General features: G+C 48.1%; 8 protein-coding genes across 8 annotated transcripts; 5 read left to right on the top strand and 3 right to left on the bottom strand.

Annotated features, from left to right (window-relative positions):
• Positions 1–1,375: 1,375 nt before the first annotated feature.
• On the top strand, positions 1,376–3,446 carry N7458_005133 (MFS transporter; the record flags this gene model as incomplete). The annotated part of the gene is made up of 7 exons (XM_056908515.1): positions 1,376–1,637; positions 1,741–1,840; positions 1,911–1,923; positions 1,977–2,194; positions 2,246–2,395; positions 2,446–2,846; positions 2,899–3,446. 7 exons carry the CDS (start codon positions 1,376–1,378, stop codon positions 3,444–3,446), a joined length of 1,692 nt encoding a protein of 563 aa, XP_056767133.1.
• A 423-nt stretch (positions 3,447–3,869) lies between these two features.
• N7458_005134 (uncharacterized protein) lies at positions 3,870–4,505 on the bottom strand (the record flags this gene model as incomplete). Its single annotated transcript, XM_056908516.1, has 1 exon — positions 3,870–4,505. The coding sequence occupies one exon, from the start codon at positions 4,503–4,505 to the stop codon at positions 3,870–3,872; it is 636 nt and encodes a 211-aa protein (XP_056767134.1).
• A 2,635-nt stretch (positions 4,506–7,140) lies between these two features.
• On the top strand, positions 7,141–7,481 carry N7458_005135 (uncharacterized protein; the record flags this gene model as incomplete). Its single annotated transcript, XM_056908517.1, has 2 exons — positions 7,141–7,217; positions 7,271–7,481. 2 exons carry the CDS (start codon positions 7,141–7,143, stop codon positions 7,479–7,481), a joined length of 288 nt encoding a protein of 95 aa, XP_056767135.1.
• A 1,915-nt stretch (positions 7,482–9,396) lies between these two features.
• On the top strand, positions 9,397–9,708 carry N7458_005136 (uncharacterized protein; the record flags this gene model as incomplete). The annotated part of the gene is made up of 1 exon (XM_056908518.1): positions 9,397–9,708. One exon carries the CDS (start codon positions 9,397–9,399, stop codon positions 9,706–9,708), a length of 312 nt encoding a protein of 103 aa, XP_056767136.1.
• Positions 9,709–10,521: 813 nt separating this feature from the next.
• N7458_005137 (esterase) lies at positions 10,522–10,975 on the top strand (the record flags this gene model as incomplete). Its single annotated transcript, XM_056908519.1, has 2 exons — positions 10,522–10,612; positions 10,722–10,975. 2 exons carry the CDS (start codon positions 10,522–10,524, stop codon positions 10,973–10,975), a joined length of 345 nt encoding a protein of 114 aa, XP_056767137.1.
• Positions 10,976–11,114: 139 nt separating this feature from the next.
• Positions 11,115–12,200, top strand: N7458_005138 (serine hydrolase domain-containing protein; the record flags this gene model as incomplete). The annotated part of the gene is made up of 4 exons (XM_056908520.1): positions 11,115–11,246; positions 11,321–11,401; positions 11,447–11,968; positions 12,045–12,200. The coding sequence occupies 4 exons, from the start codon at positions 11,115–11,117 to the stop codon at positions 12,198–12,200; spliced, it is 891 nt and encodes a 296-aa protein (XP_056767138.1).
• Positions 12,201–14,580: 2,380 nt separating this feature from the next.
• N7458_005139 (uncharacterized protein) lies at positions 14,581–15,210 on the bottom strand (the record flags this gene model as incomplete). The annotated part of the gene is made up of 1 exon (XM_056908521.1): positions 14,581–15,210. One exon carries the CDS (start codon positions 15,208–15,210, stop codon positions 14,581–14,583), a length of 630 nt encoding a protein of 209 aa, XP_056767139.1.
• A 1,012-nt stretch (positions 15,211–16,222) lies between these two features.
• N7458_005140 (Pfs, NACHT and Ankyrin domain protein) lies at positions 16,223–20,130 on the bottom strand (the record flags this gene model as incomplete). The annotated part of the gene is made up of 2 exons (XM_056908522.1): positions 16,223–19,047; positions 19,104–20,130. The coding sequence occupies 2 exons, from the start codon at positions 20,128–20,130 to the stop codon at positions 16,223–16,225; spliced, it is 3,852 nt and encodes a 1,283-aa protein (XP_056767140.1).
• Between the last annotated feature and the right edge of the window lie 658 nt (positions 20,131–20,788).

Consider the following 20,788-nt stretch of genomic DNA (forward strand, 5'->3'; position numbering starts at 1 on the left):
CAGTTTCGGTATTTTTGACAATCAATCAAAGTTGCAAACGGGCGAAACGAGCGGGGGTCCTTGCATACTCGGCTGATCATTATAGTTTACAAATACCCTAGAAATAAAAACGAAAGTTTGTAGGTCTCGCAGGATCGTATACACCTGCGAACCCCTGGCTTATGACCAAGACCAGACCTATTTGTACCACCTCAAATATAGGCCTCCATGGTTAAGGGGAACCTAGTTACGGCAAGTCAACTATTATCGATATTCGATACTGTAACGTCGCCCATGCATAACCTTCGACTGCAGCAATCGTTATTGAGCCTTCATTCCGAAGACAATGATACCTCCCAGTGACATGGTCAGATCGGAAATTCGAATTTACCGCTTGGCCAATCGGCGTCGATCGGGGATGCGAGGGAGGTCCATACTCGACGTTATGTAAAGAAGTTGGGTGAATTGGTATTGAGTGGAGCGTTGATGAGTGGGACAACTCGCAAAAACCGGGTTTCAGATCCCATGAGGTTTCGCCGATGTCTCTCAACACTTGCGTTGTCCAATCCTCGCTTAGCATTCTTGGCAGATGGCCGGAAAGTGGGATTGCAGTTGTCCTTCCGAACGAGGCTTGAGTCGGTGGATCGGTTGTGGATACTCGCGGCGTGCGCCATACATCAGTGGCTGTAGCTTGACCCATAGGGCAATATGGAACTCGCCTGGTTGGCCGACATTGCATGTACCACACGGGCAAGTTTATGTTATCTAAGGAGGATTCGGCTTCACGAAAGATTTTCGTTGGTAATGATAATAAGAATGGGACTTTCTTCTTTCTCTCCCGGCGTCCTTGTCCGTTGTCGAGCCACGAGAACAAACGAGTCCTACCATCACTCCCCGGGGAAGGCATACTAACCACTGCTCTTGACCGGCTGGCTGTTCTTAACAAAGAACCTTGGTGTCTTTCACGCTAATTCATTTCAATCGATCGAATCTCGGGACTGCTGACAGCCTTCAACTGCTAGATAGTTTCAGAGTCCAAGAAACTTCGTCCATACTCAACGTCTAGCACAAACTCGAAGCTCTGAAAGGTAGCAGCAATTAGTTGCGTTTTCAAACCCGTTGCGCCACGTCCTATACACTTGCTATCCCATCGCGCAATCTCCTCGGTGTCGCATTGCAACTTGGATTAACTTGATGAGCCCTTGCATCTGCGAACTACACCCACCATCGCGCCAGACACTACACCACGCTTGACGAACAGATAGTAGCGACAAACCGGAAGAAAGACGATAAGCATAGCCCTCCGCGCGAGTAGCGAAATTCCATCACACCAACCTTCCATCTTACCCCTCAACTCCATTCATTGCCCTGTTGCGAAATTCAAGACCCGAGCACCATGTCTGATCTGAATTGGAAGGATCTCTTTACCAACCGCGATCGGCGAGGATTCCCCGAGGTCGTGGTGCCTCTTGCCAGTGGCTCCGCACCAAAGAATCAAGATACGGCAAACAATGGATCAAATTCTAGCCTTGATAGAGCTTCTTCTCAAGAGAATGGCACCAGCGGGATTCACGATGGCACCACACTGACTTTGGAAGCACTCCGAGCTGAAGTGGAATCGGATATCGCTGCTTCAGGCCACGATACTGTTTATGACCGTATGTATACCATTTCCCACTAATTTCATGTCATCAACTGAAGCTGGGTTTTAAACCCCAGTTCCTCAAATGATAATGTAAGCTAAATTAGCTCGAATTAAAGGGAAGGCGAAAATCATCAATAGGGCCGTTCAGGACATTGGTATGGGCCGGTACCAGTGGGGCCTGTTTGTTCTCTGCGGTATGGGTTGGATTGCTGACAAGTAAGTTATCATGGACATCCACCGTTAGCTACCTTGGCGAACGCCCTTGACTAACCTTACACCACACTAGCCTCTGGTTGCAGGTATGAATGCGACTGTCCGAGAGAAGTTACATATTTCAGCTGACAACATGCAGGGTGTTGCCCTTACTCTCACTCCGGTCGCCATGGAATTTGGTGTTTCCGAGACAGATTCGCGATTTGCAACTTGCTCTCTTTTTGTCGGGTTGATTATAGGTGCTTCGTTCTGGGGTATTGCCTCCGACGCAATTGGTAGACGCCCAGCTTTCAACATGACCCTTTGTATTTGTGGCACGTTTGGTCTTGCCGCCGGTGGTGCGCCCACCTGGATTGGGTATGGTTGAGTATTGGTCCTAAAAAATTATTAAGCTGACATTCGACAAAGTACATGTGCGCTTTATGCTTGTTTGGGTCTCGGCGTTGGCGGAAACTTGCCTGTTGACGCGGCCGTCTTCTTGGAATGTCTGCCCCCGAATTCCAGTAGTATTCTTAGTGGACTAGCAACATGGTGGTCCGTTGGCACTCTTATTGCCAGGTTTGTCATAAATCTCCCTTTCTTTTAGCGCGAAGCTAACCTGTAGACAGTATGCTTGCTTGGGCTTTCATTCCTAACTTCTCCTGTGAAAGTTACGCCGCGTGCACTAAGGCCAACAACTGGGGCTGGAGATACCTTGTTCTGTCTCTTGGGGCCATCACCTTCATCGGTTTCCTCTGCCGTTTCTTCCTTTTCACTCTGTACGAATCACCAAAGTTCCTCGTCTCCCGCGGCCGCCAGGACGAGGCTGTCGCTGCTGTTCAAGGGATCGCCTACAAAAACAAGACCACAACATGGCTCACAGAGGATATTCTTAATGAAATTGGGGGATACCCAGAAGAGAATAAGAAGCAGGGTTTGTCGACCAGAGAGATCATCCAAAGGTCCCTCGAGAGATTCTCGTATCAGCAGGTTGCACCACTTTTCAAGAACAAGCGAACTGCAACTTCAAGTATGTTATTGTACCCAATCCTGCTTTATGTGCATTACTAATCAAACCCCAGCTATTCTCATCTGGTTCTGCTGGACGTGTATCGGAATGGGCTACACACTGTTCAACGCTTTCCTCCCTCAATACCTCAGTGCAAACTCCACAACCTACGAGACATATCGGAACTACGCCATCACAGCAGTGTGCGGTATCCCCGGGCCACTTCTTGGATGGGTAACTGTCGATATCAAATACATCGGTCGAAAGGGAACGATGGCCGGCTCAACCTTGATCACCGGGATCTTGTTGTTCTGCTTCACAGCCTCCAAGGATCCTAATGTTCAGTTGGTTTGCTCCTCGCTCGAGTCCTTTTTCCAGATGATCATGTATGGTGTTTTGTATGCCTACACGCCTGAGGTATTCCCTGCTCCCAACCGTGGCACAGGGTCAGGCATTGCTAGCTGCTTGAACCGAATTGCAGGTCTCATGGCCCCAATCATCGGAATTTATGCCAGCACTGATCCAGTTGCACCCATCTATGCAGCAGGCGCATTGATCTTAGCTTCCTTCGTGGCAATGTGCTTCCTGCCAATTGAAACACAGGGTAAGCAAGCGCTCTAGATCACTAAAATTTGGTCAAAACCTGATGCACACTCTGAGGAGCCCATGTACCTTCCAAACAAACGATACACTGGAACGAGCTCAGTGATAAAAAGTTCCTATTTGGGTTTATTGCCCTAGAAAATAGAGAATTATTCAATAAAATACTCCTACTTCATCTTGCGTTTTGCGATAGAAACCCCTATGAAATAGGTACAATCCATCAACGGACGAAATGTGTCTGACTGCAAGAGTGGAGGTTTCTGTACATGCCAGCAATGGGAGACAATATTTCTAGTCTCCTGTAAATGGCTTGGCTCATGAAAAGACAGGGGAACTTGTACACAGAAAAATTCTCTAATGTGACGGCAGGGACAACAGTGATTCTAAGAAATAAAGCTGAAGAAAGCGAATTTTGAAAGACTTGGATGGGGTCCCAGCTGGTTATTTCTCAAGTTCTATTTTGATACCTCCAGAGCCCACGAATAGCTCTGGATGCAGACTTGTCATGAATTTGCACATTCCTGCAAACTCGGGCATTGTCGAAATTGACAGAAGATACTCACGTTCTGGTTTCAATGTAAGTGGATGTGCCGAATTCAAATGTTGGATTGCGGTCATGGCTGGAAAGGGCATAAGGTGCTGGCGGAAAATACCAGTAGAGGGATGCACGAATAAAGCGATACAGCGGATGATTTTGCGGCAACAGTTGTCGACATCGATACCAAGGGTATTTGGCTCCTCATGGGATATCATCCGATAGGAATGATGAGCGATCATAAGTGTAGCCCAGTAAAAGGACATGAGATGCACATTGGCTATTTCATCATTTGTGAAGCTTCTCGGGGATTGCCAATCTGGCCGTGAGAGATCCACCGAGATGCCAAATTTTGCGGCCCATTGCAATAAGCGGGTAATGGCACCACGGGCGGCTTCTTGAAGCTCTTGGCGGAAGGCCAAGTTAAAACGCTCCTTACCTTCTAGTTCATCAATGCCTTCGTATAACGAGGGAATCTCCAGGAGGATATCCACAAGCAAATCTTTCGGGGTCTTGTCATGGAGCTTCCACGGAGCCTTCATCCAGGCTGGCTCAATCAAAATGGACCTTTTGCGGCACACATGTGCATATAGGGCCTGATAAAATGTTAGCCATTTCCCAGGCTACAGTAGGTGCAAAGTACCAAATTGAGCCGACCATCAACAAAAAGCCGATGAGCTATGCCCGTGCAATAAAATTCAGGGGCTGCTGAAACCGTGAGTGCGAGATCGCCAGAATGATGCACACTCCAGTTCCGATAATGAGTCTCTTGATCAGCCCAATCGCTTCCATACAATGCCTAGATTGGTTCATCGAAGGCTTAGTCAAGGCTGTACCATAGTTCGCCTCAAATTCACGCTCTGAAATTTCAAATACCTCGTAGAAGCTGAACACTCGAGTAGCACTTAGCATCTCAAGCCCATTATTGCGATTGGAGGTGAGTAATTTCCTTATCTGCTGTAACGCACTGGCGTGGAGTCTGATAGCCTGTTGTTTCATCGAATGCGATTCTTTATTCATGGTTGCCACTGATCGGAGGGCCATAGCGCCAACAGCAGTGCGAAGCAGGGCACTATGTGGGAGAAGATCCCCGACTACGCTGATCGAACCTCCAAGAGTACGTTGGCTACTATCAAGGAGGGAAGAGCAGCGACTATTTGGTAGATAATAGCTCCAGAACATCCCTTCGAAGGCAGATTCCAAAGCTGCACGAGAAAAAGCGACATGATCCATCCTGGTCACCGGCGAACGTGACTGTGCCTGGGTTGAGGATGAAAATTCAGTCTCAGGGCTCAAAACTAGTCTGGTTTGGGTGTAATTGTTTCCCTTGACATTTGAATAATCCAGGCTTTTTTTGCTTCCGTCATATCGATGTACGGTCAAGCTCGTAGAATAACCTTCGCAAGGAATGCATGCCCTTCTACATTGCCCGCAGAAGGGCTTCTGCAGGTCGCACTAAAGCCTCAGTTATTATTATCGCAGACAGAATATACGTCAGGTGAATCTCGTAGCCTATCAACTTACGCCTTTCTTGCGCCGCCTGCAGGTACGACATGCTTTGGAGCGACCTGGAACGCCCACCATCGGAGTTTGTGGACGTGGCAATGTGATAGCTGTCAATTAATCAGGATAGTTGAGATCCTCTTCTTTCACCGTGTGAGTACTCAATGATGAGATATTGGTTCTAAGTTTCCTTAGACTCCTGATGAGAAGCACCTTCAATGTGTCCTCTGCCTTTTGTCTATTGAGCTACCACCCGGAGTTGAGAGTGTCGAAGGTCAGAGAAAACTTGCATAATCATTGGAAATAGCAAGGCTCAGACTAAGCCCAAAACAGAGGATTACGCGCGGGTTGCATTATTTGGGTAATTGTTTGGGGGCCAAACTCGCCATAGTACAGTAGTCAATTTTACCCTCCGGAAGACCGCTGCAGTACTCCCTGTGTAATTTCAACGGGACCAAGAGAGGCTTCACCTTGTCAAATACTTGAAATAACGTTCTCTGGGCAAAGTGTAAATGCATCTTCACGGAAACTGAATATTTTCCCTGCAACGGATTACAAAGCGGCGTCTTCTGGCTCCTTTGTTCCCCACTCATTGAGTTGGCCGTAGTTGGTCCCACAATGGTTTTCCCTGTCCATTGTTTGGCTTAAATCTCGGTCTTCGTGGATATGCTACTCAGTTTTCCAGGTCTTCGAGCCAAAACTCCAACCAGCTCTAATTATCGTCAAGCTTTAGCCGAGCTAATTACTTTCGGTACATCAATTTTGATCTACTATTCAATGAATACTCCAATCCCACGCCTCTTTCAGCTCTCGTTGGGCTTCTTTGGTCGATAATGCGTGAATTTCTTCTGTTCTGACGAGTATTTGGAGCAGGGCTTCTCGTTCTAACGTGTCCGTCACTCGGTCCCCACCTATTCTATGTCTTAGCATCACCAGACTTCGCAATCGTGTAGACAAGTTACTCACAGAGGGACAGACCCATGCACGCAGTGATGAGTCCAGGTGCTGTTTTGTTGGAGCAAGCAATGCCGCAAAGGTGGAAGACGTTTGTTTTAATTTCACCCTAAAAGTCTCTTCAGAAATACCAACACAGTCCTTGGGTGAGCATGATATACCTTTTTATGAACAGCGGCTCGCTTCTGGTTAGGTCCTATACCAGGCGTAGTAGGGTCAAAGGCAGAAAGTAGGAACTAACGGCCATAAGGTTTAGGAGACTTGAATCACCCCTTCTTCATTGGTCCTTGCACTCTTTGGGGAAATGTCTGATGATGCCTGTCTCCTTGCTCTCGATGTCTTTAAATCCGAGCTTCCTGGAGGCGTTTGGGACTGGGAACACAGACTTTGATCGTGGACAATTTCGCTTTTGCGTTTCGTGAAATCGTCGATAGTCATGCTATACCTACGATTGTTCCCTGTCCTTTGTTGGGCGATAATTGGGACTCTCACATTCGTTGTTGCAATGGGTGTCACCTGTATCTTAGGCGCGTCGTTCAGATGTCGGCTCATCGGTGCTGCGTGGAATCCATGAAACGATGATCTTAACAGTTTCACCTGCTTTCCAGCATTACCATTCTGGATTGCATTCGGTTCCTTATTCCTGGCGTCTGACATCGTGGTCCTATTGCTTCCAATGAGAACTATGCTGGGTTGGTTGTTTCATTGGAAAACTGAGCCATGTTTTGTCTGACAACGGGGCTACTTAGGACTCAAAAGAAGATCATACTCGTTTTCCTTCTCTCACTGGGCGCATTGTAAGACCTCTGATAACCACAATTTTAAGCCATTTTTTCTCACCGAATTATAGTGCGTGTATTGCTGGTATTGTTCGTCTGGTGTATGTTATCAAACTATACACCACTGAAGACGCTTCCTGGAATACGGCTTTCGTCTCGATCTCTTCAACCGTAGAGATATGCTGCGCAATTATTGCGGCGAGTATCCCGCCGACGAAAGTCTTCGTGGATCGGTTGTTCCCGAATCTCATCAGCAGCACACGACAAGGCACGAGTTATTGACAGCAGCGGTATCTGGGCAGCATAGAACTGGGCTCCAATAGGGGCCACTACTGTGGCAATCCCATAGAAAACGTAACCGATCGCACAAGACCGCGTCCCGAAAGCAAAGGTTAGCCTAGCATCGTTATGACTCGCGATTTCGAGATGGATGTGTCACCTTCGTCAATCGGCAGTCTCGACCATTACGGGTTATGAGCCGCCTCCGTACAAAAGCACAAATCTGTCAGTGGAAAAGTACCTTGATTAGGCATCAGCCGGAATAAAAATTTACTCACATTGACGATAGCTCCCTTTTGTTTTTGTCGTAAGGCTATGGGTTCCCTATACACGTTGCTGTAGTTGTTCTCTTCGGCTTCGACTGGGGTACGTTTCTCTCCAAAGGTGGATTAATCCCCCACACCTCTTGGCCAGTGTAAAACGCGACATTGAATCCTAACACGTCTTTTCAACGCGCGTGATCAAAAACAGGTTGCTCAAATCCTCACTACAACAAAACGATACAGACTGACAATTCCGTGAACATCATTTTATGCCTTCCAAACATCGTATCCCTTTCCTCAAGGACAACAAGCGCCCATCTGGGCTGTTGGCTGATGGGTATTTCTCAGCACGGAGTGGTCTCTTGAACGCCACCTTAATTGTATGTGGGTAGGCAAATTTCTAGTGCTCCAGAATACGCAGCTTGTAAGCAGTTTTCTCGTTGGTTACCTTAGCCGATGAAGATACGCGAGCTAATTGGTGTGCCTGACAGGCTAATGCGATTTTTTCACTAAGAATAGATAGTTCCAGGCTTGTTCTCTCCACGGACCCTCGCTTGGGGCCTGTTCTGTACAACTAATCTCGCTCTTCCTGCCTGACAAGGGGAACCTCCTCCGAGAAACCATGAATCGGTCCTATTTCTCTATCATTCGTGCAATTGAATCTTCATAAGATGTTAGACATCCCTTGCCTCGAGTCTTGTACACCTGATATATGTATACCGTGCTCTCGAAATCACGCCCACGTAAGCATCTAACTACCCCAATCGACTACATCTGGTCCATGTATACAGTCAGGCGCACGGTTAGATCTAGCAAAGACTTGCGAAAGAGCCCCATGGTTATTATCTTGTATTGTAGTTTTTTCAGTCATTATTATCCCGATCGGCTCCTGTTCGATCGAATAATTCGCCCCATACGATGCATCCCTCTGAAGCTTAGCCCCCAATCGGACTCCATTCGACCCTCTTTGCGGCTCTCGAAGGGTTGCACTAGTCGGTTAGACCCGACGGGTCTGCTGCGATGCCACCCAAACAATCGAGTCAGAAATGAGCACTAGGCTTTCACAGCCTCCCAAACGAGGCTAGCGGTCTTTAAATGATGGCCACAATTTTCTACAAAAGAAAGGGGCCATCCCCAATCCGCTTGGAGCGGTTTTGAAGAAACATCCAACTTCTGTCTCAACGACTCGTCGCTCTTTTCAGTCATTCGTTTAACATTCACTACCATGGTTCGACTTTCCTCCCTATTGACGCTCGTCGGGCTCCTTGGCGCGCCTCTGGTGGCCGCAACCTACAATCAAACAGAGCAGAATGAGAACGCCACCTGCGATGTAGGTGACATCCCTTCCTATCTTGCAGCTGAATTTGCCAGCCTTGCCACGAGAAATACCAATGACTTACATGTTTTATCTTGATCAGAATGGGTGCTTCTTCAGCTCCTTTAACGGATCTTGCGCCAATGATCCGGCCTGCATGTGCGACCAACAGAAATATCGCGAAGCCTACTTCTGTTGTATGGGGAAGAAATGCGCCAGCTCCGTCTTGCCTGGTAAGCTTCGCCATGCTCTACTTGCAAGTAGAATCTCCCGCTAATCACTCATTGTACGATATCAAGACTCTATCGTGCGCCAGCAGGCGGACTGCGACGCCAGGAACATGCCATTCACTTTTGATGCCGAAGCAGTTTGCGGCATCACTCTGACTACATCCACAGCTGTCTCAACAACTGCTACATCCACCAGCTCTGTAAAGACCACCGCGTCCACTGCCGCTACAACCACCTCTTCCGGTTCCCCGACCGGTACATCGGCGGCTTCTTCGACGAATTCATCCGGATCTACGTCCACAGCTAGCAAGACCAGCACGGGCTCTTCAACATCAACTCCTACGGGCAATAGCGCATCAGCAAATAAAGTTTTGCTGAATGCTATTTTGGGTATATTTGCCGCGTCTGTGATCTTAGCCTAAACAGATTGGTCGCATGCGAAGATGATTTAATGGCTGGGGATAATGGATGGATATATTTTGTCCGTAGAAGATGGACCGGACTTCTAATTGTATCATACTGAAATTGGTTCTGCTGTTTCCTGATCAGAACGGGTTTTTGTGCTTGCCTAGCTACAAATATGTATTGAAATCATTCAGCTTGATAGTTCCACTAAACAAATCCAAGCCAGGACAAGGTATTTTGAATGAGGCCTTGTAAGAACCTCCGTCGTTTCGCCGAGGTACGAATGTCATGACTCACACTGCAATGCACGATATCCGCATAAACGCCGAGTCCGGGGTAGCGGGGTATAGTCCTTTGCGGGGAAGTTGCATTCTCCTCGATTATGGGCAGATAAACCATACTCTACCTAACATGACGTAAAATAAAATTAAGTTTACTCTAGCAATCATTCATTCAAAGCGGATCCGATATCTCAAACGAGAGAAGAATGACTCGAGCGCAAGGCAATCAATCGCGTGTGCGGATATCCTTTGGCCTGCTCTACTCCAGTCGCCGCATAGACCATATTTCACATAATACTTGAGTATTTCCAATCATAGTGCCATCTCGTATTTCAAGCGTCAAGCGTGTCATGATATTGCAGTCATACTAGCCTCGGTCGCATAAACGTAGAGGGGCGGCGAAGGACCTCGGCTATTTTCCACTGTTTGACGATCGTCTAGATAAGCGGAAGATAGGGGGCTTATTTCAATTACGAGAATCTTGGAATTAAGAATAATTCTTCGACTTTCGAGGAATATCTTCCAGCCTACTAGAGCCCGATTTGACCCATGGATTCCCTCGACCGCATCTTAGATGGGTTCACAGATCCTTCAACCGGATCGTTGCACGGTGCGGTGTTCATCGTTGTTGACAAGTCAGGTATGTCGACAATTTTTGATATCTAGCTTGATTTACCAATGAAATTCATGTCTTTTAATCACCCGCTTCCTCCCTTCGATGTGTCTGACAGTCTGACATGTTCAAATAGGAAGGACACTTTACAAACGCGCTACGGGAAGAATCAATGCCGATGGACATGATGCAGAGCCGTTGGGATTTGATGCATTGTACTGGGTTGCATCAATGACAAAACTTATGACCGCGGTGGCTATCATGCAACTCGTGGAACGTGGAGTTTTATCATTAGACGACGATGTTCGTGAAAGAGTTCCCGAGCTTGCGGACATACAAATCCTGCAAGATACGAAAGAAGGTAGTTTCCGTCCCAGGACTGGCACGTAACTCACTAAAACTTAGTAGATCAACCGTCAAATTCAATGCAACCCAAACTTCTGCCTATTCAGGGGAAGATAACTCCTCGGTAAGATACGCTCGTCGTTACTCAGGGTCGTTGCCGGAAAGGAAATGAATCAATAAACTAATGATAACCACACATATCCTCAGAGATCTGATATGTCACACTTCTGGCTTCATTTATGACAGTTCATCAACTCTACTAAAAAAGTGGTCCAAGTCAGTGGGTCGATCAGCACACACGTTCTGCGGGAGCATGGTCAGTTTCATCACCCTTCATCCGTCAAAAATTTGACCCTTTTGGAGATTGGAATTTACAAGATCTAATCCTAGGAAGGATACACTCACCCAATTCTCTTCGAGCCCGGAACCTCATGGGGGTATGGAGCGGGTTTGGACTGGGCCGGTCGCCTAGTAAGTCATCCTAGCGTTCACTTGAGTGGCAACTAACACCCGCAGATCGAAAATGTCTGTAACTGCTCGCTTGAAGAATACATGCAGAAAAATATCTGGTCAAAAATCGGAGCCACATCAACAACCTTTCATCCAGAGCTACGTGAAGAGACTCTTCCCCGAAGACTAGGAATGGCCTATCGGGTTAGTGTTGGTCAGGGCACGAAATCCGTCAAGTCCATTCCTGTCATGTTGGGACAGCCGCTAAAAGACGACCTGGGAGGAATCGGACTTTGGAGCACGCCAAATGACTTTATCAAACTCCTGACTGCTCTCTTGCAAGGTGGACAGCCGTTATTGACGAAAGCTGGTGTTGATGTCTTATTCCGACCACAACTTAGTGATGCCTCCCGAGCAGCAATGCCTTTGCCTTTGGGAAGTCAAATGCGACGTATCCTTGGTATAAAATCAGTCGATGATATTGACCAGGCAGATCATTGTTTGGCTGGAACAATAACGCTAAAAGATATCCCTGGTCGCCGGCCTCACGGTACAGTGAACTGGAGCGGACTACCAAATCTTCACTGGGTAAGAGCAAAGTCATGATTCGATGATTATTCGTGCACAGTCAACAAATATCTAACTCGTATACATTGGGAAATAGTGGATCGATCAACAGACGGGCATTACAGCTGCACTATTCACTCAGCTTATGCCACCCGGTGACGCTGCCGTGACGGGTCTGTTGATCGAATTAGAAATAGCACTATATAGGGCTTTACGCAAAAGAGAGGATTTTAGTCCAGTCGGGAAGTTGTAGGCGGAAGATTGCAGAGTAACAAATCAGCAAGTGGATCATATCAACGCCCCCATGTTACGTCCTGCCAACTACGTACGCTGTAGAATCTATGAAATTCACAGTATTGAATTACTTTCGTATTTCTACCTCAACCATCCTCCACTGTATTTTCCCACCCAAATTATATGAGATGGCTCTGGTCCGCGCTTGTTCAATTCATTGACTACGCAATATGACAAGGCTGGGCCTCCTCGCCCGACAAAACGGGCCAATGTCAGGGCCAATTGAAAGATATATCGTGGGATTGAGGGCACTGCGGGCGTTTTGGTACTGTTTTCGGGCTGATTTTATATTGCAATACGCCGATTTCCTATGTATTTACTGTTTCATGTGCTTTGGCTGGCGTTCGGATCACTCTTGCTTCCGCCGGAGGAAGCGCCTGCATAGCCATTACGCCACTAGTTAGGCTGCATCAGGTTAATAGAGTGTTGATTGATTGATTGATTGATCGCCCGACAAAATGGCCCATCCGCTGACCAAAAGAACAAATAATTGAGGTAAAGAGACTATATCCCTTGATAGACCATCATAACAAGCGAATTCCCAGAGTCGACAAAACTACTGTGTAAAGATCCGACTGTCATACATGTTATTGTAAACTGCGCTGATCTAAGCTCCCTTCTAGGTACTTTCCATCCACTCCGTCACTGACACCGAAAAAGCCACAACCATCGACTCTACCGAGCCTTCCATCGGCCAGAGCCTTGCCGACTGTTTACTATACTACGTCATCCTACGTTCGAACAAGAATGCTCCTGCCGTTACTCTCACGGCTTCACCCTCAGTTATGGCGAACATTCACGGCGTCGCCACGGGCTACGGCGCAAATGACATGGAGGTTCGGGGAGTCATGTATGTAAACGAGGTATCAGTCTGATAAGTCTATTCAAAAGAATCAGTCGCGAGTAGAATGAATTCAATTCAATTTTCCTTCCGTTTAGTTGGCATCTTCTCCAAAACAAGGCTGTCACTTCAGAGCTTCTCCCCGAGCTTTTGTTACACAATGGCCGATCACCCATCGTATCAAGCACATAATTTTGGTTGTTCATGGTCATTTGTAATCTCATGGTAACAAGCAAAGGAATCACCAGCTGGGCAGCTGGTGAGGATTTCTATGCCCCCCCTCTCGGCCCCCAGCGAATGCTCCAGTGGCTCAGTATTGCACTCGGCAGTCAGTCGAGCACGGAGTTTACATGCTACAGCCATCTCATAAAATTACTGTTTGGGCAGTTCTGGCCATGACTCCTCCGGATTCAAGCTTTAAACTGAGAATGTACGGGAGGGACTTCGGAATGAACATTATCATGGGAAGAGGAAGCCAGATATGAGATTACGAGATACATTGATCGCTACGTACACAAGCTGTTAGTCAGATACTCCCCGACAACAACCCAGCCACACGGGGGAGCATCCATCTGCCCAGAGAGACCATCCAGCAGTTGCTTGTCAACGGTAGTTATTGTGGAATGGTAAGGTTCCTCGACACACCGCAGCAGCGTGCTGTGACATGAAGGTTCCGTTCTGGCATGAATTATCACCAAAGATGGTGATTGGCCTCAGATAGTGCATTTCTGCATCATCATGGTGAGGGACCTGTTAAAGTTGTCAGCATAGATCAAATGAGTACGGTATTGGGAAACATATCTTCTTTCTGGGCGAGAGCCCACCACCATCCTCCCCGATCTGCCTCAAGCAGCCATTTTCTTCTCCAATCGAGCCCAGGTGGAATGTTTCGAGCTAGGGAGAATGTCAGTAGATGTCGCATTAAGATGTCATGGAGACAACATATCTTTTTTTTGGGCAAGAGCCCGCCACCATCCTCCCCGATCTGCCTCCAGCGGACTTTCTTCTGCAATCGGGACCCGGCGAGTCGTTCAAAAGTCTGTCGATGGGGTCAACAAATAGTCAAGCAAATCATGAAGTGGTCTGACCTGTTTCGCCCAAAGGCGAAGCCACCATCCTCCCCAATCAGCCTCCGGGGGCATAACCTCTGCAGCTCGGTTCGTTCGGCGGGTTGGTTCGGCGAGATCGTACCTGTGGTCTCATGAGCGCACTGGGCAGGTATCCGGAGATACCCACCGGCCAAAAGAAGAGAACAAACAGGAAAAAACAACAGCAGCGACATGGGGCAACGCAGGGGAGAGCACAAGGCCCGTTTTTTTTTGTGTTTTTTCAATTTTTCTGAACGAATCACACTGGGGGAAGAAATGAAATGGAAAGCAGAGAAGAGAAGACAGAAGAGAAGAGAGAAGAGATATACAATGGCCAGGCCGGTCCCACAGGTATAAAGAGTGTAGAAGGTGGGTGAGAAACAGGATAAAAATGCCCAAGGTCCTCCCAATCACAACCACGAAAGAACAGTCATGACGCCAATAGCACAAGCGGTCCATCCGAGCCACTGTCCCATAGTGGGGCCTCGAACGGTGACCTCAAGATACCGCTGACGACGCGGCAATTCCTCTGGAAGAGGAGAAGGAAGACGAAGAGGGAACGAACGTCGCTTGGGCTCGAAAACAGCAAAGCGAGGGGGAGGGAAGACACGCCATGGGAACCGCTCAACTTCATGGACGACTGCATTCCCAAAGGATACATGACGCTCACGAGCCTTTGCAGGAACCTCAGCACGCTTCAGAATCGGAGCTGGCGGGGAAAAAAGAGGGCGGCCGCGAGCCAGAACGGGAGGAAGAGACAGGACGGGACTGGGCTGGCAATCCAGTCGGGGACTGGGCAGAGGAGGGAGCTCGGGCTCGGGAGCAGGAAGCTTCTTCTGCAGGTCGTCGACATGGGGTTTACGCCAGGCAGGCAGTCGCCAGGGGCGAGCGAGTGGCTTCATACCGGGGAAGTAGACCGGCGGGTTCTTCACCACGGGGCGGACATCGAGGGATGTCTTCAGGGCGAAGGTTGGCAGATCCTCACTCCCAGTAAGAAGGAGACGGGCAGATCGAGGCGAGCAGATAGCTGGGAAGGCCATCGCAAAGGCAGGATCGGGGAACAAGAGGAGAAGAGTATACAAGCCTCAGAGAGGACGCGCAGGAGAAAAGAGGATGCTAAGCGCAGTGAACAAAAGCTCAAAGCCAACAGCAGAGACAACCGGAGGTGTGAGGAGAGAAGAGAAAGAAAGAAGAAGAGGAAGAGGAGAAGAGAAGGAAGAAAAGGGCACGACTGGCCGGTGGGCAGGCTGTCCCTGGCAACGGAGCATCATCGTGAGGAAGGAACAACAAACGACCATCGCAACTGCCAACATCTCAACTTGAGGAAGGTGCGATGAACCTCACAAACATCGAACGGAGCAAGTGCAAGTGGACCAGAGGAAAGTAGTCACTACGTCAAAAAATATGTCGCAGACCAGCGGAAACAGAGCAACCGAGTAAAATGATATTGTGACGGGACCATACATTGGCAATATCAAATGTGACTTGATATCAACTCAGTACTAGCAGACACACACCTTGAATCCAATTGAGATCTCATGGCATTTAAAAAGGACTCTGGTTTCTATAATAAAACTTTTGGGAAAAGAAATAATATGATATCGGTCTCATACAACATGTTATATTATACAAAAGTCTAGCCCAAGTCCAGCAGTATGTACTATCATCAAAGTCTTCCATCCCGAGCTTAAAGTCTATAGATGAACCACCTTAATGTTCTTTAATTGGTACATAGTCTCACACAACTTTGTTATATAATATGTTGTTAAAAGTTCTCCTTCTCTTCTACTGAATGGCAACATGGTCGTGCTAAACACCTGAATGGGGAGATCAAATCATCCAAACCCTTGTCAATATGGCAACTGCAGATCTTAAATACAATATTAATATAACCAGAATTGGAAATTGATTTGCTTTTCTCGAAAGTGAGTCTTTCTCACGGCTCAATGATCAGTGAGAATTTGCACAATGCCTTGTCCCTCTTTCAATTCCGCGGCTATTGACAAAGCCGTGTTTCCAAAAGTATCTTGTGCATCGACGTTGGCCCCGCTATCAATAAGAAGTCTCACAAGACCTTCGTTCTTTCTTTTCACGGCTACCATGTGCTGTTTCCCCGTCCTCGGTCGTAGCATTGACGTCTGCTCCGTGCTCGATAAGTAGTCTCGCAAGCGGCTCGTGTCCGTATTGCAGGGAGCGCAAGAGCGGCGTTTCTCCAAATTCATTTCGAACATTAACATCAGCTCCGTGCTCAAGGAGAACTTTGAGTACTGCCGGAATCCTCGAATCGTTGGGGGTCGGAGAGGACGGGGAAATCGAGTGCTCATTTCCAATGATCTCGTCGCCTTCTTTGACGCTAGGGGGTTCGCTTGTCTTGACATGGAGCGCCAAAGCGAATGTTAGAAGTGGCGTGTTTCCTTGTTTATCTTTTGCGTTGACGTCTGCGCCATGTTCGATGAGGAGTTTGGCTATTTCCGGCGTGTCGGTCAAGAAAAGCGGCGTGCTCCCAGCCAAATCTCTCACGTCCACATCCGCTCCACTGTCAAGAAGAAGCCGGACTAACCGTTCATACCCCTTTTTCGATGCATGTGAAAGAGGCGACTCTCCATAGTGATTCTTAGCGTTAATGTCTGCGCCATTGTTGATGAGAAATTGCGCTACTTCAAGGTGTCCGGCTTCTAACGCAGTGAGCAGAGGTACAGCACCATAATCGTCTGTAACGTTCATTTTTGCTCCGCTCTTTATCAAAAGCTTTACTGTCCTAAGATGGCCACCTTGACAGGCATATGAAAGTGGTTGCCTTCGAAAATCACCCACAACATCAATTTCAGCTCCTTTATCAAGAAAGATGCTTACGGCATTGTCAAGTCCTTGCTCGCAAGCATAATGCAGAGGAGCTGGTATACCTACAGTGGAGGGGTTCACATTCGCTCCGCCGGAAATGAGGAGCATCGCAGTCTCTTCATGGGAGCTCGCCAAAGCCCTGCAAAGAGCAGTCATGCCTTGTCGATCTGCCTCATCAATATCGACCCCCTGGAAGAGAAGAAGGCGAACAATGCTTGAACGTCCTTCTTGGGCTGCCCAAGTCAGGGGAGTCAACTTCTCACAGCCATTCATGTCTTGTCTGTATTTCAAGCCTTTCGTAATGTCTTCTCCATCGTAAATGTACGAAGGGGTATTCAGCAGAGCAGCAACGGTCTCTTGGTTACCGGCGGCCAACGCAGCAAAAATGGGGTATTTGTATCGCTCGGCCGGACAACTTCGATGGATATCCGGATAGTCCCTCATTCTTATGCGAATAAGATTTGGACATCCTTTGTCGGCGAGGATGTATATTAGACTTGCATCATCCGCAATTGACATGTATCGCTGGGCCTTGACCTTTTCGACAAAGTTGTTGACAAGATTCCACCGATAAATTTTGCATCTATCAAGGAACTCTTTTTGAGGGGCAAAGCTGGCAGCTGCGTCTGAGTGGTAAAACATATACTGACAGGCATACTCCAGAAATGGGTATGACCTTTGGGCATCAGGATCTGGAATGCCCCCGTCCTTGGTGAGAATGCGTGGAGAGACATGGTTCATATAGAGACTGCAGCACTGTTTCAGCATCTCATGGCTTGGTCCTTCCGGGTCCCAGCCAAGCTCTGGCCACATTTTCTGTAGACCTTTGTCTTTGATCAGAAAGTCCCGGACTGATTCATGAATGAACTGCACAATTGGCTTCTTGGATTTTGTAATTTCAGCAAGGCCTTTTGACGAACTGATTATACATTTCTGGAATCTTTTGAAGCTGTCACTTGAATCCGGGTCGCTGAGGATAGGCGGCTGGTCGTCGAGTAGAGCTTTGAGTGACAATCCGGACCACAAAGCATGATAGAACTCTTTCGGCTCTAATGGTCGCTTTGCGTAAAGTATCCATAAGATGCAGAGGAGCAAATCATCCATACGTTTGTTGTCACGTCTTAGAATATCCTTGAAAAGTTCGCTCAAGTCACTTGGTATTTCTGCAAGTCTCTTTCTGAGGTAGAGACCACCCCGTCTGTCCTCCTCGTTCAGAATATCAACGACGAGAACAAGCCACATGAATACTCCAGCAGCTTTGTTGAGAAGCTGTAGCTCTAGCTCTTCGCGGAACACGGAGTCTTCAACTCGAAGGCGGCTTGCAATATACGCTTCTAGGTCTTCAGAATGACCTTGTTGATCCTCGAGCGTAAGTCGAAGTCCTTGCTTTATGCTGATATAAGGATAGTGGCGGCTAGAAAAGCAGATCCGGAACGGCACATTATGAGATGTAGCTTGCTCGGCGAGGTCTTCGAAGTACTGGACCATTTCCACGACTTGTTGCTCATCGCACTCATCAAGAGCATCCACAAAGCAGGTGAACGATTTTTCACCGAGACCCAAGACAGCGTCACAAAAGACATCCTTGAGAACATTCAAAGAAGGGCAGCCACTCTGGTCGTTGGGTATGACATCCGGGTCATCCAGTACTGACTGGAGAACAGGATAACCTTCGAGCAATTGTAGAAGTAGGGATCGGTACATGCCAAACACTGACTTCTCTATATATTCACCACGAGCGTTAAAGAAGAACGATGCTACAACGGAGTGTTGACGGCGAGCTTTATTCTTTGTGTTCGTGTAGGCAAACTTCATGATCGTTGACTTACCGGCACCAGGCTTACCACTGATCCACAGAAAGCCATGATGCTGCGATAATTTGGTAGGGTCAAGCCAGGCCTTGTAGTCGGGATGGCTCAGGAACCATCGACATGTCTTAGCATGAGCCGCCTTGATAGTCAACTTTCGAGAATCAATTTGCTCGAACCGCAAAGAATCTATCAGCCTCTGTCTGCAGTCATGGACTCGACTCTCACCTATCAATCCGAATAAGTAAATCTAACATATGGTCGAGATAGCCAGGAAAACTCACGAGAATCAGGCACAAAGAAAGTTCTTGCATTTCCTTCGGTCATGGGTAGCTCTCCGAGTAACTCTCTGGCATATGCGGCGGCCGTTGCTGCTGCATACCTCTGCCATTCCTTGCTTTTGTGACTGTCTGCGTAGTCACATATCCCGCGGATAACAAGGCATGACATAGTGTCCATCAGGCCAGCCGCTTCCATCTCAAAACAGACAACGTCTAGTTCTCGAGCAATCATATCCCGGGCCCTGCCGTTCTTGATCACTTTGTTTCCAGAAGCGATCGCACCGTAGTGAATCATGACATCGTCCGAGTTCCGCTGGCTGCGTGAGATCAATTTTGACTGGTCACATTCATCGCAGGGGGAATTAGGATCTTCATGATCATACTCGACGCAAAAAAGGCGGTCAAGTGAGCTTGGCCGTTGATAACCGACGTGCTCCTCCAGCTTCTGTTGCAGAATAGACGATATTCGACTAGGCCCAAGTTCATGTTTCGACCGGAGGGCAGATACGGCTGTACCAAGCAGCTGATGGGGAATTTTGGGTATGCCCGTCCTCTGCATCTCTCCATCACCGATGATTTTGCCGAGATCGTACTGCATAACTCTTGTTCCAACAACAACATCACCTAAGCGTATATCTTTAGTCTGACTTGGGACGCCTCCACCGATCCCGACCATCAGCCCCACACGTATTGAGGGGAATGTTCGTTTCAAATTGGTCACCACGTTCGCCGCATTATTCGTGCCGTATCCGCCATTAGGTAAACATGCGATCACGACATTATGCCGACTGATGCTTCCCAGTTCGTAAGTGTTTGTATCATCTGGATCTGTATGCAAAGGCTTGTGGGTTTCATCTAGCATGGCCATTGCTGCGGCCCTCTCAATAGGAAGCGCGCAAATCCAGGCGACAGTGTATGAGGCATGCTGCAGGGTAGCCGAGTCACGATAGTGGGAAGTCTTTTGCCTCTTCGGCAAGTGGCATGAGCCTGATGCCATCTCATCTTCATATGCGTCCGCTCCCTCGTCCATTTCGCCTGGGCTATCATACACCCCTATCAAGAGCGTGCCGGCGCTGAGCTGGTGAATAATCACTCCTGGTTACTGACGCAGATGCATCCAGGTCGTGGGCATCTTTAGGTCAGCCAGAAGCACTGGGGGTGGCAGGCAGCGAAGAAGTCTTAAACCAGTGGGTCTGCTGGGTGATGCTTAAGGAAACATTGAAGCAGGCGGAAGATCTCCATCTTCTGTTCCTTTCGAGGGGCTGAAATTGGGCCTCAATGGGGGCCAAAAAAGGCGTTCCTGTCACCACTCATTTTGCAGCTGGTTAGTCACACCCAAGCGCCACCAACCCGGGTGCTCAAGGCCCATTGGTAGTCGAGTGCGATGCAGTACTAGCGGCTGCACCGAGTCGTGCCGGTCGTCGCTCAGCCCCTAATCTTCACACTCGGGCATGGTTGAGGTTACCCGCTCTCCGCGGTTGGCTTTGGTTTTTGCCGATGACACTTCGGATGCCTATTCACTGCGAGACTCTGGCCAGGAAAATAGACCCGTCTCTGCATGCTGAAGTGCGAAGATGGAGTTACGCCCATAGTCATTGATCAATTTTCCAGTTTTCCTGTGTTGATTTGTGCGTAAGCTTTATGTACGTGCTGAGTCTCTACGCCGTCGTCTATGAGTGGCCTTGAGT

The sequence above is a fragment of the Penicillium daleae genome (assembly GCF_028827525.1).
Source record: "Penicillium daleae strain IBT 16125 chromosome Unknown utg000005l_segment0_segment0, whole genome shotgun sequence".
In the NCBI taxonomy this organism is placed as follows: Eukaryota; Fungi; Ascomycota; class Eurotiomycetes; order Eurotiales; family Aspergillaceae; genus Penicillium; species Penicillium daleae.